The sequence below is a fragment of the Pezoporus flaviventris genome, unplaced genomic scaffold (genome assembly GCF_033815535.1).
Source record: "Pezoporus flaviventris isolate CSIRO_AGI_PZ_B2104156 unplaced genomic scaffold, CSIRO_AGI_Pfla_v1 ptg000007l, whole genome shotgun sequence".
In the NCBI taxonomy this organism is placed as follows: Eukaryota; Metazoa; Chordata; class Aves; order Psittaciformes; family Psittacidae; genus Pezoporus; species Pezoporus flaviventris.
In genome coordinates this window covers 57209980-57234462 of record NW_026892555.1, presented here as the reverse complement: position 1 = coordinate 57234462, position 24483 = coordinate 57209980, and the positions used below count along the sequence as shown (strand labels likewise).

Here is a 24483-nt window from a genome sequence, read left to right as displayed (position 1 = left end):
TTGGATTCAGATTTGCAACCTGTAGTAGAAGGAATATTTTAAACTTCTAAGAGTTACACCAGAAAATTGACGTCTTCATCCTGCTGTTATGCTAAAATTATGGAAAAGGAACCCAGGACTTTAGGTTTTATACGGCTAAGGAAATAGCAGTTCTTCCACTCTCAGGACTACATGCAGAACTACGATAAGCTTGCTTTAAGAAATGCCTACTTTCATGTAAAAATGCATAGAAAATGATTTCTGCAGGAAAAAGTAATAGATCACCTTAGTGTCAGAAGAAGGAAAACATAAAGATTCACATATGAAAGTTCTTAAAATAGTAAAAATATATACAGACATGAAATACAGCCCATCTCAACAGATACTCTTGTTTCAGTTAGCTGAACAGTCTGGATGGAATTTTGATGGATGGAATTTAGAGCAGTAAAGCTAACAACTCTGCTCCTCTGTCACAACACTTTAGTGAGTACAACTCAACTTCTCTTATCAAATACATGACCCTTGTGCTAAAGCATTCCTTTGAAGTTGTCACTTTTGATGAGGAAGGGGTTCAGCACTTCAGCAGACAGATAAAATGAATTCTATGTAGTCATCAGCAATTTTTTTTTCTCTCAACATCCTAGATAGATCAATTCAATCGAGTTTATGAATGAGTGATTAATAATGGTTAATACTGAATCAAAGTAAAAGCTCCTTCAAGTGTTTCTATTGCTCTGCAATAGATTTAATTTGTGGCATGCAAAATGTTGTGTTTTTGTACGCCACAAAAAAATCTGAAAAAACCCACCTGGTTTTGCCTATTCCATTTCCTTTCATAGACCTAATGTCTAGTGGTATGAAGCTCTTTCTGGAGGAGCATTTAGGTCACCTTTTTCTTTAGCTGTGATACGGTTGCACTTAAGCAGTCACTTCTGATCACAAAATAGCATTTGTTCTATGATTCAATGAGTTCTGCAAAGTTTGCAAATTAACAGAGGGACCACATCTGTAGTCTTTAGAACTGAGTGTTTCATACATTGTTTTGATGACTTAGATTCTAAACATTAGATTTTAGAACCCTCCCTTACTCATTGACAGTTAAAGGACTGGGAGCAAAGGGAACAGCTAACATTCATTTAATAAAGTAATCTTTAATGAGAAGCTCTAGCAATGGACTAAAATCAGCTAAATAAGTGAGAAGGAAAATAAACTCTCTGAGAAAAAATATAACTTTTTCAAATATGATAATAAATAATCCATCCCATAGCTAGCAAAAATAACATGATAAATTATAGACTAAGAAGTTATCCTGATCCTGCTTAATCAAATGCTCCTCTGGTTTCATTTTGTCCTCCACTGATTTATTCTAACATCTGAAATTTGTAGAAAATTCCATTCTCTCTCTTTGGGTAAAATCTAGGTGCCTCTATTGCAAGCAGTTGTTTCAGGCAGTTCAGTAATATACTGAACTGTGTCATTATGCCACTGTTCTCATATTTACCCTTTATTTTTGTCCAAAACCACAGAGATGCTGATGATAGATTATGATTTTAGGATATATATAGGCATATTATATCATCTCACTGTAAACTTATTACATTCAGATTGACAGAAAGGTAAAGTAAAACCCCTGTTTCTTGTATAGATACTCAATGTGAACAACAAAAAAGTATACTTAGTGTTAAAAGGCTAAATGTTAAGATAAAATTCACACAGAAATGAGTATCACTATTCTCACATTCATTCACCCTTTCATGTGAGTCTTTCATTACAGTATTTCTATTTCTCGTATAAAGAGCTGAATGTGCTGTGAGAGGGTTTGGTTTGGTTTTGTTGTGTTTTTGTTTTTTTTTTTCTTTTTCTTTGGCTTAGTTTTATAGCAAAAAGCAATGGTCTTTGCTAACACAGCGAACAGAATTATAATTCTATCATCTATTACATTTATACTTCCAGGAAATTACAATCAAATCAGTGGATCACATGTCTCAAATGATAGTGAGAACACATGGTGGAAATCAGTATGACTTTTTCTCCTCTTTGGTGTGAAATTTCAATTGGAAAATAAAATAATGAAATTGTTTAAGACAAAGCTGATTAATGATCCGGATGTTCACTGAAATCTATGTGTGTGAGCTAGTCCTTTAAGAATGATTATTGATAAGGTAATTTGTTCACATAGTTAGTTCCTCCAGTCTGATTACAGAGCTTAAACTCCTTGGCATGTTAAATACAACCCTGAAAATAACAAAGCAGTTATCACATAAAAATATAATAACAATATATTGAATATATTCATCTGTACAGAGGTCCAAAACTGGTTTTGTTTGTTGTTGCTAGAAGAAATACAAGACAAACAGCATGAGTGCAACTGCAGTGTGCAAAGATCAAGTAAAAGCCCACTTCTAAGTATCTCTAATTTCAACAAATAAGAAAATGAAGTGATACAAATATAAATCTAGCCAAATACAAATGTAGAATTGAGTTAGTTTATGCATGCACTGTGAGAAAATAAGGTTGTATGCAGATATATATCATCAAAATTCAAGAAATTTTCAAAGTTAAAACCTAGTTTTGAGTAAGCTTTCTTTAATTTATTACATTAATTTTATTTTAAAAATGAATAAATGTAAATTTGAGTAAACCAAATGATTATTGATAGAATACACTCTTTGCTTAGTTTTTTTTTTTTTCTCTAAAATGAAGTATTTTAGAAATGGATTTCAATTTCTAACTTAATAGTCTGTTAAGTTATTTGGTAATGATTGCACTTCTCAAAATATTTGTAAATGTGGTATTATTTATGGCCACTTTCTCATAACTCAAAGTCAAAAAAGTAAGTTCTCCCAAGAAATTTGGAAAATTTATATTAAAACTTCTAGCTTACTATAAGAAATCTAGTAATAACTTTTAATATGCAAAACTTTCTGTCAAAATTGAGCTATTTGATAGTCTCATAAAAAAACTAATTTCTTCTTTGGATATCATCTGTGTTATTTACACAGCTAAAAAAAACCTACTTAATATTTAGGTAATGTTTATAAAATGAACATCTCTAATGTTCTTTTTCCTAGATATACAATTCAGAACATATTTTTTATTTTCACCGTGACTTTGATTTGTTGAATTGGTCCTTTAAGTTTCACGTATTTTAGTACACATATACTATATTTCTAGAAGCACTACATACACACATAGAGTTGACAGATAAATGCTTTACCATTGTTCTTGCCAGAAGGCAGAACATACGTTTCTGTTCCTTCCATCCTGGAAAAGGCTATGTGTTATTGTTACTACAGTGCTTTTTTTAACATTCCAGGGCAGAGAACAAAATGTTTCATTTTTCTGAGTCACTATAAAATATAGCTTTACCTTCTTCTTCCCTCTCTATTTTCAATAGGATTACAAAAGTCTTAAACACACTATATTAAACACACTCCTTCCTCTAGGTCAAATAAATGATAGACTACATAGTCCTATTCCAGTTCGACCAGAACATAAAGGCGCTCATTGTTTGTAGCTATGAGTGTAGATACAATGCACTGTTTCTAAGCAATTAATAATCAAAGGAAAAGTTTAATGCATTTCTGCTTTTTCCAAAGATGCTCAAGCTCAAATCCAAACTGAAACTCTCCAGACACGAAAATACAGCAGTTATTAAAAATAACCTTAAATCCTGGTACACACCTTCTTTTGTGGGAGGGACCCAATATAATATCAATTATTTACTTTTCAAAAAGTTCTCTTTCCAGAAAAAAAATTCTCAGAAAACATGCTCCCATTCTCACCCCCCTTTCCCTCCCATTCTGAGGTATCTCATCTACTTTCTGTGTATGTTTGGCTTCTTGAAGTGAGTTAGATTTTTCAAGTAAAATGATGAAACTGAAATTTCACATTAGCGAAACAAGTATTCAAAATAAAAATGAAACTGTAAAGCAAATAAACCCAAATATTTCTTAAGGAATCATGTTAAGACATTAAAGTATAATTATTTGTTTGATTTCAAAATCATACATTAGTAGCGTTTAATGATTAACAGCCTTTACCTTAATCATGTACATGAAACTACAGTGGTGATTACGTATACTGTTTCTCCAAATCATCCTATTGCTCAGAGGGAAAAACCTCCTAATTTCACAGATTAGACAAGCTATTCCCAATAATTTCTATGGGATGTATCTACCACTCTCTTCCAGAAGGAAGAAACTGTTGCACAGTCTGTGCCAGATCCTGCTTCATAGCATAAGCTATGAGAACTGAGAAAATGATTTATTAATTGACAAAAGAAAAATATTATCACAGAAATGCGTCATTGAAAAAATAAATACCAACCCCAAAAAAAAACAAAACCCAAACCAAGAAAACCCCAGAAAATTACAAAATAGTCAAGATGTTCAGATTTTCATGAACATGGTGTGTAAAATACCATGGACACAGGTATCTGGAAATACTCATATTGTTTTATGCAGCCTTTGCCAGGACACATGGTCTTGAGAAGGACTGAAAGCTCCTTTGCAGTATTTCAGGTACTTCCTGTACTAACACTACTCATAGCTAGTGAGAATTCAGAGCACTTGTCGGCTTGCCCACGAGTCACACCTTCAGCTTGCATGAACTGTTATAATCATATCAGTTGAAGCGCTGACTTCAATTTAAGAATTTATACCTTCCAAAAGTCTAAGGAAACATATACCCCTGAGGTACTGAAGAAGCAGTAATTTCTACCTGAAAGGCAGACTGCCAGATTTAGGGCAATTTACATGTTAGAGTGGCTCAGAGCAGGACAATTACGTTTTGTCGCAAATGTTTGTGTCATCTCTCACATCCCTGTTGAACGCTGACCTGAGCCCCACAGCTGCAGCAGGGAGGAGAAAAATTTGAAATGGAGATTCGAGTCAAGTTGCCTAATATCATTGAGGCACAGACACATCATTTGATCACACAGACTGAATGTAGATCAGGACTTGTAACATGAGCTCATTTATGCTGAATAAATGAGAACAAACAGCAGAGTTTTCATGCTAGCCATATGCCTTTAAATTGCTGTTATGCTAGCAAGTAGACAACAGACAATACAGACAATTTGATATAAAGGTCAAGGGGTATCTAATTTGGCATAAAGTTTGACTTCACAAAGCTACCTATCAAAACATTTTGAACAAATTTGAACTGTTTTAATAAGTTTGTGTCAGTTCAGCACACTGAATCAAATAGCCATGGCATTTCTTATCAAGCAGTAGGCACTTTCAAAGTGGATTTATTGTTTCATCAAATCACAGTCCTATTCTATGCATTTGGAGGATCATAAGGAAGCAAGGCAATATTTTAATCAAGACAGTGCTATCACCTATAATTTGTATGTGTAAATTGTGCATTAAAATCCATGCAGGTATTCTCCCATTAAAAATGAGAAAGCAAAAAAACCCCAACTATGCACATCTTTCATTAAGTTAGCAGTTGATGACACGAAGTCTTTCAATTTAACAATTCTTATTAATACTACAGTATGTTAACTGCTAGGTAGACTTTCTTCTTGCTCCATCACTTCATTTTTCAGTGTACTGATGGTCATAGTGAATATGAAAGACTCAAATTGCTGTCACCTTATAGGAAACTCTTGCTAAAGGCATCTGCATTTCAGTCTAATGGTGCAATATTGTGATACCATAATTCTTTCATAGTGACCATCCAGATCAGAAAGCTTCCTTTTTGTCTTTGTGCCTGAAGTGCAGTTTTCTCAGGAAAAAGGCTTCCAGCCGTCATGTGGCAGTAAATGTGCCTATTACATTCTCCACAGACACTATATTTAGTGCAGTAAATACTTACCAGTGATACCATTTTGCACATAGCCATAATGCCAACATAAAGACTTTTAAGTCATAGTTTGGTATAGAAAACAAAACATAAATCCATATTCTGAGCAAAGGAAATTTTAGGATGACAAGAAAAATTTCAAATGAAAAATATCTGTAGCACATTAAAATGGTAACTATTAATCATTGCATTTATGATAACAGTTCAAGTACAGAATAATAACATATACTGGACACCTAACTGTGGTGAGATAAAAATTTCTGATATATTATCTAGGGTAAGAATACAAATGTGAATCTTTTTAGCAAGCACACTTGGAGGTCTTTAACAGAGCTATCCTGATCCATAACAAATTGGGATCTGCTACTCATTTTGTTCTGTCACTGAATATGGAATACTGGATGCAATTGTCACCAACTATTTGGATATCATAGACATTTGAGTAATAAGTAATAAATTCACTTATGATGCACGAGAAATGAAAACATGAGAAAGAAGGCAGAAAAGATTTTAACAAGAAAATAATGTACATTGGGCAACTCAGACAAACATCTGACACAGAAGGTGTAAGGAGATTTATAACATGCTTTACCTGGCTATGTATTTTATGTCTGTGAAGTCTGATAAACATGTAAAAAATATGATAGATAACATGGCCTTTGGTTTAACCACAATTTTAACTAAATGATATTTTTTATCTAACACACAATTCTGTGAGGAAAAAACTCTTGGATAGCTTTCAGCTATTTAAAATTGATTGTATAATTTACAAGACTTACAAGTTACATATTCAGGATCAGGCATATCTTGATGTATTTTAGCTATGCAGTTTAGAAGAGATTTCACATTGAAATAACATTTGTGCTACAACAATGCATCCAAAAGTAAAGTATGATAATATACAGAATCACAGAATCATAGAATCTCAGGTTAGAAGGGACTTCTAGGATCATTTGGCTCAGCCTTTCTTGGCAAAAGCATGGTCTAGACAAGATAGCCCAGCACCCTGTCCAGCTGATTCTTAAATGTATCCAACTCTGGGGAATCCACCACTTCCCTAGGAGATTATCCCAATGGCTGATTGTTCTCATGGCAAAAAATTCTCCTCTAGTGTCCAACTGGAACCTCCTCAGGACTAACTTGAGATCACTAGCCCCTGCCTTTTCCACATGACTCCTTGTAAAAATGGAGTCTCGGTCTTCTTTGTAGCCACCCTTTATGTGAAACTCTTCTTGCTGAAATATCATTTTATAACATGGTTTGTCTTACCACATCTTATATACAATCATATAACTTATTTTGATCTGCATAGTACTTTTTTGTTTGCTTATTCACCATGTAGATTTAGAAATTCTGTTAATATTTATGTATGAGATATTTGGGGAACGATTGATATATCTGTGGGTTTTGTATTCAGTGTCTGTTAGCAAAACTCCAGGCAAAAACACCCACCTGTAACTGCCTGGAAAAACATTATGCTTATAAGCACATTTGCACAATGAAAATACCTATAACTATTTCTGTTCCAAATAAAATGCCATGAACTAATTCTGACTAATTTTTCTCCTAGGAAAAATTCTCTTGATGTGTTAATGGCTTCATTGGCCATTTCAAGAAACAACAAATTTGTACTAAAATTGTACGTATACTCCACTATCATGGTTAAAGAACAGTGCTTGTCTGTCAGATGAGAGATGCTACGATAGCTGTTGGATTTCAGTGTTTCTTCCCCAGCCAGGTGAAAACTGTAAATGCTTTGCAAACACCTAGACAGTGAATCATACTGCCTCTAAGAGTAAAGTAATTTACTCCTCCAAGGTCAGCAAAACCAGGGTTCAAAGCTAATTCTGTCTATCACTTCTGGATAAAAAATACTTTGAAGCAGCAACTCAGAGAGTTTGGCTTCAGAGCTCCTACTGACTAAGGGCTGTTTTCAGGGAGATAAGGGCATCATCATTCCCCTACTGTTGAGGCTGAATATTGCTTTACTGACAGGGTAACAGTATGGACCTATTCTCTAGGTATTAACCTACACTGCAACAGTATATGTGTTGGGACAATTTCATGCTATGTGATGGCAGTAAGAAGGTTTTATAAAACCATTTCCACAGTTACAATGATATTCAGTTTATTTTTGTTTTGTCTAACACACCAGTGTGAAAAATAAGAAAAAGAATTTACTTTCATGTAGATGACTTTTAAGTCCAATGCAAATGCGCAGATATTTTATCATATAAAATACAACTACATTATAATGTAAAAATCTAACAGAAATCCATGACTATCAGAATAAAGATTAACTTCCACTAAAATGACTGTACATAATTACATGGGCCACTGAAGAAATGCTCAGAAGTGGGAGACCCGCTTACGCTACAGTGATCTGTAGACATGAGTTATAGGGAAAGATTTTCATCTTGTCTAGGTCAGCAGAATTGTTTCTTTTTTTTTTTTCATGAGCAAGGATGACTTGCAACAGCTGAAACCCAGTGCCTTAACAACAAATTAACTTCTCTTTCTTGTCTATTTATGAAGGTTTTCTTTTACATAGTGCACAGTTTTGAACACTTAATCAAAATGAATAAGCATCTTATATTCATAGCAATGACACCATTCAAATTTTCTGCACATTCTCCCTTTTTATAGTAGTTATACACTAGCATTAATAACATTCATGTCCCTGGCAACATTCCTCATTTACTTCAGCATAAGCAAAAAAACAACCAGTCACACCTTTAAGATAATAGCGTAAATTGTCCCCCTCTCTAGTATTTTATTACACAATAAACACCAGTGCAAAATTTATGGCTCATTCCTACAGCTCAATACAAGGTTTTAAGTACAACTAAGGTAATAAGAGCATGTGAAGAGGCATCTTGAGCCCTTTATATTTCTTCAGTCTCAAGATACCTTGGTGCTAGTCCAAAGATTGAGCATAAGATGGAGTAATTAAATCCTGGTAGCAAATCAGGAAAGAGTACAAAATGATGAAGAGGCTTGAGAAAAAAAAATCCCCTTTTTCTCATTCTTACACTAGATGAACAGATCATCTATGGTCTAGAAGTTATAAGAATTTTGCAGCCACAGGCATTGAGAAGAGACCTACTCACTAGAGAGTCAAAAGACATTACTTTTGCATACAAACTAGTATATATTAGGATTGAAAAACCACTCATCAGTACAGGTAGTATTCAGTATTTGCTGGCTCTGGCCCTGTTTCCCCAACCCCCGCACCCCATTCCTTTGTTAAGAATGGGTTGTCTTAGTTAATACATAGTGACAGGAGCAAAACAAGACTCTTCACAAACAGATTGACACTTAAAACAAAATGCACATATTTGATCAGAGGAAAGTGTTTTTAGGAGGCATGAAAGGGATGAAAAACTGCCAAGCTATTTCTCAGAATTAAATACCTGCTCTGGTGAATGGCAAATAATGAGACAGTTGACAAGACTGAATGAAATACATTTCCATTTCCGCTCCCAGAACAGGTTATGCTATCTATCATAAAATGCTTGTGACATCAAATGTTTGGTGATGATGGGAATGTCATCTCACAAACAGAAGCCCTGAAAACATGCTGAGCCATCCTGGAACAGTGTAACAACAACAGTGGATAAAGAAAAAAGTAGCCAAAGCCAATTTCCTTTTGTATGTAGTAGAATGAACCTTGCTATCGAATTCTGTTGAATCACACTTATATAAATGTCTATTAAAATATTTTTTGCTAATATCTCTGATGGTGATTCTGTGAGTGATGCCAACCACTCATTTTTCGTGACAATGGAAATGTGGCAAAATGAGTTAAAAATGAAAACTTGCCTCATGCAGTTTTCACTAATTTCCATGAAGAAGAACCATACCCAGCAATGACAATTTTATGTAGGTATAGTGTGAAAAGAATAAAGGCAACAGCATTTAAATGCTGAATTAATGAAATGTGAAAACAATAAGCGATGTTCAAAGCCAGGGGAAGAGTAGTATTTTTCTTGGAAGCTGAAACCGAACAACTGATCAAAATTATCTTTTATTTCATTCAGAAAAGATAAAAAAAGTGGTATAGATATAACTAACTAGCCTTCTGTAGGTTGAAAACACTTATGCACAATTAGGTAATTCTCAGCTAAGTATTCATTAATAAAGTAGATGCTTTGCTTTAAGTGTAGATGATAGTGACTGCAAGTTGCACCTAGTTCAGCTCATATCAAGCAGCTCTGGGAACAGCCTGAGGTGACTATACAGAGCTCAACAGAGTTTGCAGAATAGAAAGGAGACTCATTACTGGCAGTAGAAGTCCCCACCAAGGATGATACCCAGTGACAGAGGTAGGTTGGACAAGACCCTGCCTTCTACCCTAAGTGAGGATGAAAGCACAAGTGGGACAAGAGGCAGAGACAAAATGCATCCTTAGTTTCTCAGTCAATACACGCTGGGCAGAACTGCCCCACCAGCACAAGGTGATAAGCTGTGCCTCCTCATGCAGGCTGCTGGTTTTCCATCACTTCCTTGGGCTGGGATAAGGGGTGGCATTATTGCACATGGGAGGAGGCAGGATGCTTCTGGGAATGCAACCACCCATGCCACATTATGTCACATGCAGTACCAGGTCAGAGAAAATAACTATACTATAGTCCATCTGCATGTAAACTTGGCCTAGTTACAATAACTTAAATATTAGAGTCATTAAAGGAAGTAATAAGGATCCTTTAATTTTATCCTCACTGTCCAATTGAGGCTGTTCAGTGAAAAGCCTCATCCCACTTAGGACCTCAGTTCTCTCTGCAGTTAGGATAGGTATGACTTTCCAGTAGTACACTGCTTTGCTACTCTGCACTGAATCCTCATGTGGACATCTTTTGTTAGAGGTAGGGAAGTACAGAACCTTTGATATTTATAATGTAAATTCCACAGTGTACAACTCCAGTTTCTACCAAGACCTTTCTCACTTATCACTCTCTCAGTCTGGTACTGCATTTTCCTTTCTTCTATGCAGCTTTATAACAGAGTATTTAATTTGCTCTTAAGACAATGAACCTTTGATTAAAATCCTTTCCAAAAGGGCATCTTCAAAGAATTCTGAAGGATAAACAAGTATCCAGCAGCTAAATAGCAAACTCACTTCTAATATTCAAACATGGAACTGCAAGGAGTTTGCAGACTTTAGTTTTGGAAAAGACGAAAAACCTTCACTTTGTTGAAATCTTGCTAACTCTACATTGGGAGGAAATTACCACTGTTATTCACAGTTGTTACTTCTGTGAAATTTATCTTAGTTTCCTACAATGTATCATTTTGAGCAAGTAAAAAGTTGGCAGGATATGAGAATTCACCACAATAAAAAGGCTTTTTTGAACATATAGAGAATGGAAGCTATTCTAAGATTTTTTTTTTTAGCTTTTTTTTTAATCTCTGCTGAATAATACTATAATTTCTTCATCAGTTCTGCACAGCTGAAATTCAGTATGAAGTTATAAAATATATTCTCATGGCTTGATTAAACTGAGCATACTGGGTAGGGTGTCTGTTGTGATTAAATCGGCCTTACCATAAAAATACATAGGTCTGTATCAACAACTGACTGTATGGCCTGTGCCACAAATATTGTCACCATAATATCGATGCATATTAGTAAAGTGAAATACACATAAAAGACAACCTTACAGAAATTTAAGATTAATGTATTCCAGATCTTACAATATTCTTTCCATAACAAATGTATTTTAAACTTCATAACAATCAACAGGCAGGTAGGCCAATATTAAGTCATTTCAGATGAGCAGTTAAATATATATTTATATGATCCCATTTTATGTCATAAACATTAGAATGTGTTTGGGGTTGGATCTTTTTTCCACTTAAAGTAGAACACCATCAATTACTTGAAATCCTTGTGCTTGGCTTCTTCCCCCATTACGGCTGGCAAAGCTGGTACATTAAAATCCCGTCACTCTTCCCACTACATAGATTATTTTAAAAACTTACATTGTTCGTAGATTATTAAAAAAATAGTGAACATGTTCTATAGAAGTGTCAATTTCAATAAGTTTCACTTTCTTTAAAAATAATCATTGAAAGAAAAAAGGAGTACAAACATTTTCTGCAAAATAGATACTAAAGAAAATACATCAGTCTTACCTAGGTATTCATGGGGTTTCAAGCAACCTGATATAGCCGAAAATGTCTCTGCTTATCATAGGGGGGGTGTTTTAGATGACCTTTGAAGGGCCCTTCCAGCCTAAACTATTATATGATTGTATTGCTTATTTCTTTCTTTCACAAATATGTAGGCTTCCCCTGCTCCAAATTGTTTTAAAGGGGGTTTAATCATCCATGACATTAAGCAATAAGTTGATTAGAAAATTTGGTTAGTCACATAGAAATATTTCATTTAAAAATACAAAACTGAATTGAGAGTCTTCTTGATTCTAACACAAAATAAGATAGTCATAATGGTGAAATGATTTAATAGAAAAAACCCAACATTTTTCACAAAAATTGACTTTTGACAAGTATTTCCATTTTCTTTTTGATATAGCATAACAAGCCTTTCTTGTTCAGACAATCCCATACCAGCTGACAGTTAGCATCCATGGAGCTGGTTACTCCTGTTCTCCCACTACACTACAATTAACTACCACTGTCATGATACAATGCAGGACCTTGAATTTTATGATACAGAAGGGAAATCAAATGACTGTAGCATAACTATAATTAGTCTTAAGTCAACTGAGGGTAAAAATTCCTGGTTTCAGTTCAGTTAAGTTAAGGGCAAAGGCTGATTTGCTTCTCACACTAACAGTTAGCGAGAAGTTAGTGTCATCACATATTCATGAAGTCATTAAGACATAAAAAGATATTTGTGTAGTTTGCATCGAAGAACTTATATTTGCTGGTTTTTGGAGGGGAGAGGAGGCAATCAGCCAGTATTTAACTGCTGTTCTTACACTGTTTGGGCTTTCAGTTGTAAATTGAGCTACAGAGACTTCCACGCTTTCTGGTCTAGCAAAGAATAACCTCATTGACAAGTGATCTCACCAGAGGATCATCTTTTGAGAAAAAGGGCATCACACTATAGGGCTTAAATGAAATCAGAACTTCTGAATTTGACAGCAGAATATGCTTTACCAATCTTTCTGGCTCCCCTCCCCCTATTTTTCCTAGCTCATAACTGTAAGAACATCTTACCTCAGCAATCATTTATCAGAATGAAAGGGAATCTGTCAAGATACTCTTCAGAGTTTGTCAGTAATGCTCTTAATTAGCTATAGCAATCACTGTTGAACAAAATGAAGTTCTTCTTTACCAGTTTCTGAGTAAGATGCTTCTCATTTCCAATATGCCATTTAAAAATCAGTCTAGTGATGCACTATTTTGCACAGAATTTCAAAGCTTAAAAGAATCGAATCTACTCTATAAGACTTGAGAAACCATGTAATACAGCCATTTTATATAATGTAGTTTCTACTCAGTAAGTATCGTGTTTCAGGTGTCCTTTATTCATACTTCAAATTTTATAGGCTCCATTTACTAATGTGAAAGTCCTGATGAGATTCAGCAAAGGAAATGGGAAGGTGGCAGGCTATAAAGCATTTCAGCTTTAGCTGCTGGTAGACGCTTAGTGAAACATTACTGAGTGATCAGGTTTATGCAACAGATATATTCTAACATTTTATGCCATTCACATTATTCTGGCATCAAGATTAGATTGGGAAATGGATTCTGTACTCTATTGCTGAGGATATGAACAAACAATGGAAATGCCAAAATGACAAACATCCTCCAATTCATTTTACATATTTAATTTGCAGAGAAATGCAGAAGCCCACACTGGAAATTCCTGCAGGATTAGCTTAGGGGGGGTTGAACAGGATGATTCAGACCCTTCAAAATATTTAGCAACTCAAATATTCTCTCATTATTTTTAATGATATGTCAGAACTTCTACTTTAAAAAGGCTGGAAACTAACGTAACTTGGAGAAATCATACATGTACAACTGTCTCCCTTGTACATGCAAAACCTTTCAGCTGGACAGGTTAACACATGTTATTCTACTTAAAATATATTAAAAAAGGAAGGAATGATGAGCTCCCACCTAACAAGGCCAAAAGACAAAGGGCAATGCAGGCTTGCTCACTGAGGACAAAGATGAGCCAGAATTTCCCTCTGTTTTGATTTGCAAAAGCAGATTTATGTTTCTTGCATTTTTAGTGTGAAATACAAATTATAATTGCATACCAACAGCAAAATTCCTACAGACCTCATCAAGGCCAGTTTTTATTTCAGTCTAGTTTGGGTTTTGATCATGTACTTACAACAAACATGTAAGATGTTAGTCATGAATTCTGATACAAACACATCCCTTCATGTGAATACTCAAACGAAAATGAATGGGCTTGCTTATGTGGGTAGGTGTTCATCACTTTAAGTACGGATCCCAAAAACAAAGTCTAAATAAGGAATACAAACCAGACTCAAAAACAACTGGGGTGATTGAAAGCAATTCTTAATTTTGAATTTCTTGGAGAAAGGCCAGACTGTAATTAGATTTTTTTTTGAACATAATTTCCTCAGGGATTACAATAACTGCAATACAAAAAGCTAATGCAGGTTTCCACACCAAAATTTTATTTGGCCTTATTTGTTTATTACACAAATTGACTGTGTGTAAAAATTGTACTATCCAAATTCCCTAGAGCAAAGACTACAACACTAAATTTCAGCTAGCTGAAAATTCAGTTTGTAATCCTTTTTTTGTCCTAAGCAAATATAAACTCTCAAAAGGAGATTTAAGGAAATGTCACATATTAACGCTACCCGTTACCTTGGGCTATTTAAAAAGACATGTGCTTTGTTTGTCAGTATTTAGTATCTTGTGAAACAGTGCTAAATCTTATGCCAGGAAGCAACTACAGGCAATGAGTTGAAAATACGTACAGTTTCTTTTTTTTTTTTTTCCATGCTTACATGGCTCTTTTATTTTTCTCCTTCTGAGCAATGATTTCAGTTCACAAGGTTACTCTTGACTTGCAATTTTTGTGTTTTTGTAAATCCTGATGTATAAAAGAGTATAACATAGCAATGAATGTTATTTTATGTTGGGCTTGAATACTTTACAGAGCTGTCTATTATTAATGAAAATATACAACACATTTAAGTCTTACTCATGCATGCACAAAATGCTGTGTATATATATTTTATGAATAATAAATTAAAAAAAATATTTTATAAGAATAAATTATATATCATTTTCTCTGTTACTTAAACTATAATTAAAAATCTGCAAGGATTTTTTTTTTTTCATTTCTTAACTGCAATAAAAGGCAAGATATGGATTATCGATTTGCACACTTTAGAAACAGGCACTGATTTGTAAAGCCATGGGTATCAGCTGGGATTTTAAGTGAAATCACTTCAACACAGAAGTTTAGACTGCAATTTAACCTGATGCCTTAAAAACTTTTTCCCATTTTCTGACATGGCAGTGATTCCCCTTTTTATTATGCAGTTCTGGGGCTTGCCACATGCCTGATGTCCCATTGGACAGAGAGAAGAGGCAATGCACAGCTCTAAGAGGTCACTGTGTCAGCTAATGAGGCCCCACACCACAACCTCTATAGTGGCTGCAGATCATAGATGGAAACTGTCAGACCTGCAGCACTATCTGCAAAATCTGAAGTGAATACCTGTAGTGATGTGCTCCCACCCACCAAGTTATTCCTATTGACAATATTAATTAGACAATTAGACTACTATTTTTATCTTGGCGGAGCGACCAAGAACTGAAAGAGTGCAAGGAAGACACAAATGGAAGAAAAGTTGTATAAAAAGAGAAGCCAGCCCACCTCATTTTAGGATATTTTGTGCAACCTGTGTTTCTTTACCACTATTGTTCTGTGTTTTAATCTTTTCAGGTCTGTACACATAAGTGTTTTCATGGGCAAATGGAGGATGATAAACCCAATAGTCATTTATTGAATTGCCATTTCCCACGTGAAATGTAGTCTTTAAAAAAAGAAAAAAGCAAACCACAAAAGCCCCTACTTTCTTACTCTACAGCATATTCATTATCAGATCAACTCACACTACTAATTAAGTTAAATTCGATTGCTAAATAACTCCCGAAGAGCCAATTTATCTAAGGTAGCATGAGCACATATTCATTTCTCCTTACACATCACCAGCTGTTATTAATTCAATTCTAGTCACTTCAGACTGCAAGTTTGAAATAATCGCCACTATGGAAACACTTTTACAGTATACTTAAAAGGGAGTTAGGGTGTTACTTTACTGATGTTTATAGTAATCTTAATATAGGTAGGTAGAGACCACTCTAGTTATTTCATTTTAGAGTTTGTGAGATATTCAAAAGAATGTGTGGAATTTTCAAGTTTGTTTCTTGAATATGAAAAGCCTTGTCATAAATACACATGAAGTGCAGACATGAGTTTGACAAATAATCTGAAAGTGGGTATACTTACATTAGATAATATGAAGAAGTTCTTTACTGTGAAGGTGGCGAAGCACTGGAACTGCCTGCCCAGAGAAAGTTGCAGCTGCCCCTACCCCAAGGCCAAGTTAGATGGGGCTTTGAGCAACCTGGTCTATTGGAAGGTGTCCCTGCCCATGGCAGGGGGGGTGGAATTAGATGATCTTTAAGGTCCCTTCCCAACCCAAACTATTTTATGATTCTATGATTCTGTGATTATTCCCTAAAGAAAACATATCCTTTCTGAAGGTATAATTCACCTTTTCAAGCTCACAGTGGTAGTAAACGATTTTTCCATCTGCAACAGCTCCTCTCATCTGGCTGCTGTACTAATATGAGGGCTGAAGGTTGCTTAAAACCTGCTCCCTCACTACCTACCTTCCACCCACATCCTGAAGCATCCTGTGAACTGATGCTTTGACAACTGGTAGATATCTCACAGGTAGACTATCTCTATGAACCGGTATTAGGAGGAAAAGGTGTACTTTGCTCTCCTTTCAGATTCTGTACAAATACACTGCATTTAATTAGTCATTGCAGCAGCAAGGTTCAAAGAGATCTTCATTACATATAATGAATACTCTTGCTTGTAAAAGGTTTGCAACCACAGGGAGACAAAATTGTCCTTTGGATGCATTTCTTAGACCACTGATAAAACTAAAATAGTCTGTCCTGAAGTCAACAACTTTTCTCAAGTTTCTGTCATCATAGTACATGTAAGAGAAATAAAAATCTTATGTTCTGAAATATTTGTCTCATGAATAAAATCTGCATACTTCCAAAAAGTAAAATTCTTGCATTTTTAATAATACACTTCCAATATGTTGCACCCTGCAAAGCTAGTTGGTGTACATAATAAACTATTACTTGATATAGAAGTTTTGCTTTCCTTTGTGGCAAAGGCCATTTATATGAAACAAAAGATTGTGAAAATGGACAACATTCCATATATTTATCTTCATGTATATCATAAAACATTTACTACTTTTCTGCCAAAGGCAAGACCTATCAAGGTCATAAGGAGAGGAACTCTAACATCTTTACAAATAACCTTTTTTATTCTTTTATTGTGATCATGAAGAAATACCAGTCATACGATGAAAATTTTTAAAGTGATCTGAAGGACAACATTTTTCAACAACAACTACTGGAAGGTTATTTTCTTTTTTCCATTATTGGTATTTAACTGTAAGAATATAATCATGATTAGAAATTAACTTTATTGTATGGGGGATGATGGGAAACACCTTGTTTTACCCTTTAATGAGTCACCCATTGAATTCACAGCTCCCCTGCTGATTTTAATTTACGTGATAATTTACAAACCAAAACATTTTATGTCTTTCATTTTGATACTGCATTTTGCTTATTTTAATGAAAATATGTACTGTGTTTTCTTGCATTGCGTATTCTTATTTGTGAGCAGTTTCCAACTTCCTATCTAAATGTAAATTGCTTATGTAAACATTATTAAGAGTGAAGTGAAATGAAATCCTTAAACCCCTTTCAAGTAATACAAAACAACATGTTTATGATAGGTTGTTATTTTTAAAAGTGAACATAATAGAATTAACTGAGATCTACATCTTAAATGTAGCAACGATTTCAGTTTTCTAAAAGGTTCAAATCACTTTCACCTTAAGCCCAGTGAATCATCACCATCATCATCAAATTATATTAACTATAGCATTTAAAGTCTTCAGCAAATATCTTAGAATCTAAACAGGTGAAAAAGAATTGGAAGCATAAAAGGATGGTATGTATACAGAACTGCAAGTTAGTCAAATCAACAATTCTTATATATTAATCCCAAGCAAATTCACCAAGAGTAGCTCTTATTCCTAGAATTATTTTGTTTAATCTTGCAAGTCATAGCCACTTTATGTAGATTTAATTGAGCACCTTGAGATTGCTCAAATACATACACAAACTTACTGGAAGAAAATACTAAAACAACCTGACATTCATTAGCTACTGAGAAGCTACATTGAGCCAAATTGTCTGCCCAGCTTTATGCGGTGATTCTGGGAATTATTTTCACCATTACTTTACAAAATGACTAAAAGAAACCAGCTTTATGTAAATTTGGGAATCCTGCTGAGGTTCCTAACAATTGATAAACTGAAATGGAGACAAAACAACCAGTGCAAATAAAAAGCAATTTGCATGAATTCTGGTCAAATGGAAAGAAGCTAATGGACATTGTATTTGCGTATAAAGAACTTGCCTTGTAAACTGTAGATTTCTCCAACGCTGTTCTGCCGGGTGATATGATGCCAATACGCACTACGAGGAAGTGAGATCGACTTGGATAATGTCATTGGTTCAGACAGACTGGTCTGGAGCTAAAAAACAAAGCAAATATTAATGGAAGATCACACATAACCATACTTGACAGAAATTCTCAAAACTGTAAATTGAACGGATGTTGTTATGAAGATAGTATTTCCTGAATTTCCATTGGTGTTATACTGTTATTTAAGCTGTGTTATAAGCATCAGCACTGTGAATGCTCAGGAAAAGGCTGCAAAAGTGTATTTGTGTATATAGGCTTATTAGCACAGGTTAATATTAAGGGATAGAAATATATTCCTATTTATCTGCAGCTATTCTTGTTGCTTTCAGGATTTTGTTATTTTCTTTATGATAATGACAGATTAACATATGCCTGAAATCTTAAATCCCTCTACAGTCACATTTCTTTTTGGCCATTTAACCCGCATATTGGACTGAATACCCAGAAAGATTCTAAGAGAGAATGTGCGACAACCACCAGAGAATTAACAATGAAGAGTCATTAACCCTCTAATCCTCCACTAAAGTGGAGGCATCTCATCACCAGGAGCAGGATATAGCCTCAAGAGCAAATTTTCCCAGTCCAGGGGACTTTGTGTAACTGAAACTGTGAATTGCATGCTAAGTGTCCATTTCTGCAAGAGCTATGGCACAGAAACCTGACAGAAGGAATGTAAATTTATTAGAGAGCTCTGTCTCCGATGGACTATGGATGAGAGTGAAAGACTAGGCTAAGCTATAAAAAAAAAAGAAGGATGGAGAACTATGCATCCTGACAGCCTCTTTGGGTGTACCTGGATAACTTATTTTTTTTCTGTCTAGAAGGAACGAATGCAAATTTTTTGTATCAATGGCATTACAGAAGATAAAATACATAAAAATAGTGGTATCTAACAAATTGCAATGATTCTGTGGGGCATCATTTCTTCAGGAGATGTCTGGAAGAATGAACAATGAAGGATTAGTTATGTCTGCAGATTTAGAGTGGAAAACCTCTTAAAATCAGGAAAGGCACCAGGATGGTGAGGGTGATACTCTGAAATGGTGTGCCTAAAAACCCCACATTTTCAGAGCTCAGCTATAGAGTAGAAGGTATTTAAGGTCTGGATAACTCAGACTAATGATTGAGTCCTACGGATTCCTCATTAAGGATCATGATGACATATTAAAAAAAGCCATTTTTATGAGTACAAAGTCATGTTATTTTGTAATAAAAATCCCCCAACTTTTAGAGACAGTATCCACCCAAAGAGCTATATTTCATTTTTGAGTTCTAACACCCACTGACGTGTGGCAGATATTTTGCTTCAGATCAATCTGCCATAATACTTGCATTGTTTTCTTAAGAACTGTAATCAAAATTACTTCCTTTATACAGTTAATGTCTCTTCTTCTAATTCGTCAGTGATGCAGGTCATTACTGGAAGCTGTTCCATATGAAGTGAAGAGCTTGCAGAAACGTTTCCTTCATTAAAAAAGTTCCAAATTCTAATCACAGGAATTCTATTTTTAGGGAGACTTGAGAATTTAAAGTTTATTGAAGCAGAGAATTTCCTTTATTGTGGAGATTAGGGTAATAAAAAAACCTTCTAAGTTTTCTTACCATGTTAGTATATTAAAGGAAACAAAGGTAACTTTGTTGAGTAATAAAAATAAAATCATGTAACTTCAATACACAGATGACTTATTAATAATTTATTCACCAAAAAGGTAAATTACAGTTTTGAGTCAATAGGCAGTATTTTCTATTGGAATGCATTCTGGAAAAAAAAAAAAAATATCTAGCAAAGGGAACCACTGTGACTGTGGTTAATTATATCAAAGCTAAATCCATGGACTGATCTGGTGGTTAAAGTTATATCATTATTCCTGGTCTGAGATGATTAGTTTCTGCCTGGTTTGATCTGGGAATGAATTTCAGGCAATTCTCCCCCTCTGCTCTGCTCGGGTGAGACCCCCACCTGGGATACTGCATCCAGCTCTGGAGTCCTCTGTACAGGAAGGACATGGACCTGTTGGAATGCTTCCAGAGGAAGGTCACAAAGATGATCAGAGGCCCAGAACACCTCTCTATGAAGACAGGCTGAGGGAGTTGGGGTTGTTTAACCTGGAGAAGAGAAGGCTCCAGGAAGATATTCTTGCAGCTTTCCAGTACCTAAAGGGGGCTTATAAGAAATCTGGGGGCAAGCCTTTAGCAGGGCCTGTAGCAATAGGATGAGGGGCAATGATTTTCGGTAAAGCTACATTCAGACTAGGTATAACAAAGAAATTTATTACAATGACTGACAAAACAGTAGAAGAGGTTGTTCAGAGAAGTTGTAAATGCCCCATCCCTGAAAACATTCAAGGTCAGGATGGATGGGGCAACCTGTCCCTGCCTGTGGTGGGGGGGCTGGACTAGACAAACTTTAAGGGTCCCTTCTAACCCAAACCATTCTATGATTTCACTGAGGGGTTTTTTGCAGTCTTGCATCTATGAACTGACCTTATTGCTAGGTATAGAAATATAGAGAAAAGTAAAAGCACTATACCCGACTAAATATATATAATACATTAGCATATATAATATATTAACATTAAATAAAACATACATCTAGAATGATTTTGCTACCAATATTTCTCAAATCTGATTAGATGTTAGGAAACGCAAAAACATAATCCATACTTTTTTCCCCAGTTTAAGAGGGAGAAGATTGATAATGTAATTAGAACTTGGGTAAAAAGACAAGCAGAAATGCATATAGCAAAATCACATCAACTCAAGGATTTTTTTTTTTGTGTGTGAATAAAAACTCCATAACTGAAACATTTTTGTTATCTAACATGATATACCTAGTAGTTAGGTTTCCTCCAGTTTCCTCCAGTGTTTCTTTGATAACTTTCACACAGTGAACATTATATTTGTTTCCTGTATCCAAATCCAAAATAACAAAAATATTAACTCATATGAAGCCTTTGCATTGTTAGTAAAAACTTTATAATTCTTAAGGACTTGTTGATTAAAATAGAAATAACAATATAAATCTATTAATATGTTCTACTGTAAGTAGTTCCCCATATTTTTCATTATAGTTCTTTTATGAGACAAGGCTTAGGGCTAAATTTCCTTTTAATTTCCATAGGCTATCTCCATTGACTTAAACAGATTTGTCACTCTGATATCAATAATGAATACAATTCCAAGAATGGAGCCTGTTAAATGTATTAGGGTTCTGAGCTTTGATCTGTTTAGCATATTATTCTCTCATTTTCCTTTTGCATTAAAAAAGTCAAAATGCTGAAGGTGACAGAAAATACATTTGCCCTGGGAGAAGAACTGAACAATATACAGTTCATTCCATTTTTTAGCCTGCAACAAAGACAGTTTTTTTACAGATATGTTGTGAAAATAGTTTAGTTTATTATGGATAAAACCCCAAAACCACAAACCCCAGCCAATTTCACATTCTTCTGAAACACAACAAAAGAACTAGGTCACATAAGACTAATAAGAATTGTAGTACAGAAGTATGAATTAAATATCACTATTCAGATTTTTAATTTCTTTATAATTCAAAATAAGGTTGCTTTGTGTGTTATGCCTTGAAAAGGAAGAGGGATCAAAAAATATATTTAATTTCTCAAGTGTCCATTAGCTGACAGTGGAATAGCACAGACTCTTTTCACTGGTGTATCCGCAGTGAAAAATTACTAAAGAATCACAAAATCTAAGAGGGTAGCATCAGCTGAAGCACCAGCTCAGCTATCAATCAGCTCAGTTAGAGTACAAGCAGGATGAAAGAAGTTTGTGTGCTTGTTTTAATAAATTTTCAGTAATGACCAGGAAAAAAGTGTCATGTGTGCCTTTTTTATAAAAACAGATGCTGTTGTCTCATGTTTGACTTTTGTGCTATGACACATAGACCTCTTCTTCAAAAAGCTGCTCCCATCCAGTACTATGAAGCTGATTATTTCTTCTTTAGCACAGTGTTTTGCCCAGGTTTTCGTCGAATTTGATTCTGCCATTACAAACATTTTTTTCCAACTTGTCATTTTGAATTCTGTCTCTTCATTGACCCACTTTCATATTTTCTTGTAACTTTAAGTTCTTGACATCTAATAATTAGATTGTTCCTTGATTCAGAACTTCTTTGAAGATACTGAAAACTGGATCCAGGATATATTCCTATGCAAATCCAACGAGACTGTTCTTCATTTTGGTGATGTGTTACTAATAGTTACTTTCTGGTTATAATTTCCCCATAACCTTTGTTCATAATGAACCTTTGTTCATAAACTAGATGTGTTGGGGGAGGGGGGCATCATTCCATCCCAACACACCCAGTCAGTTGCCAGCACCTATAATAAATGCTTGGAGCAATGTAGAGATATCCCAGCTGCTCCAGCCAATGAGCTGGCTTCAGCTGGAGCTCAGCTCAGATGCCTCTATACAAATGCCCGTAGCATGGGGAACAAACAAGAGGAATTAGAGAAGTGGGCACATCTACAGGGGTATGATATAATAGGTATCACAGAAACATGGTGGGATGGCTCCTATGACTGGAGTGTTGGAATGGAAGGTTACAGGCTCTTTAGGAAAGACAGGCCCGGCAGGCGGGGAGGGGGAGTTGCCCTTTATGTTAGGGACAGGCTGGAGAGTATGGAACTCTGTCTGGGGACAGGTGAGCAGTTGACAAAGAGTTTGTGGGTCAGGGTTAAAGGGAGAACAGCTATGGGAGACATTACTGTGGGGATCTGTTACAGACCACATGATCAAGAAGAACCTGTGGATGAAGCGCTCTCCAGACAGATAAGAAAAGCCTCATGCTCACAGGCCCTTGTTCTCATGGGTGACTTCAACCACCCTGACATCTGTCGGAAGGATGGTACAGCCCGGCAAGCAATCCAGGAGGTTCCTTGATTGTGTGGAAGACAACTTCCTTCTGCAAGTAATAGAGGAGCCAACAAGGAGAGGTGCCATGCTTGACCTCGTGCTCAACAACAGGGAAGGGCTCGTTGGAAATGTGATGCTCCAGGGCAGCCTTGGTGGCAGCGACAACAAGATGGTAGAATTTAAGATCCTCAGGACAGTGAGAAGAGCGTGCAGCAAGCTCACTGCCCTGGACTTCAAGAGAGCAGAATTTGGCCTCTTCAGGAACCTGCTTAGTAAGGTTCATGGGATATAGCCCTAGAAGGTGTGTGTTGGGGGGGGGGGGGGGGGGGGGGCAAGACTGTTGGGTGATACTCAAGGATCACCTGCTACAAGCTCAGGAATGCTGTGTCCCAACTAGAAGGAAGTACAGCAGGAGAGCCAGGAGACCTTGTTGGATGGATAAGGAGCTGCTGAGGAGAATTCAAAGGAAAAAAGAGGCTTATAAAAGGTGGAGGCAAGGACAGGCAACCTGGGAAGAATACAGGGATATTGTCTGGGAAGCTAGGGACCAGATTACGAAAGCTAAGGCTCACTTAGAATTAAACTTGGCTAGGGATGTTAAGGATAACAGGAAGGGATTCTATAGGTATAGAGTGAATAAAAAACAGACTAGGGACAACGTAGGCCCCCTCAGGAAGCTATCAGAACTGCCTACCTGGATTTGGAGAAGGCTGGGTTCTTAATACTTCTTTGCCTCGGTCTTTACTGGCAAAGGCTCTGACCGCACCACCCAAGTCTTGGAAGGCAGATGCAGGGACTATGAGAATGAAGACCTTGGGCTCACTGTAGGAGAGGATCTGGTTCGAGACCATCTTAAAAATCTGAACATATACAAGTCCGTGGGTCCTGATGAAATCCATCCACGGGTCCTGAAGGAGCTGGCGAATGGAGTTGCTAAGCCACTGGCCATCATATTTGAAAAATCATGGCAGTCAGGTGAAGTTCCTGACGTCTGGAAAAAGGGAAATATAACCCCCATTTTCAAGAAGGGGAAAATG

General features: G+C 35.7%; 1 protein-coding gene across 1 annotated transcript in view; it reads right to left on the bottom strand.

Annotated features, from left to right (window-relative positions):
• Window positions 1-24483, bottom strand: part of DOK6 (docking protein 6) — a 236454-nt gene that overhangs the window by 20762 nt on the left and 191209 nt on the right. The window contains exon 7 of the mRNA XM_061448884.1: window positions 18506-18623. Coding sequence (XP_061304868.1) covers window positions 18506-18623 — 118 coding nt within the window. The remainder of the gene's footprint in view (window positions 1-18505; window positions 18624-24483) is intronic.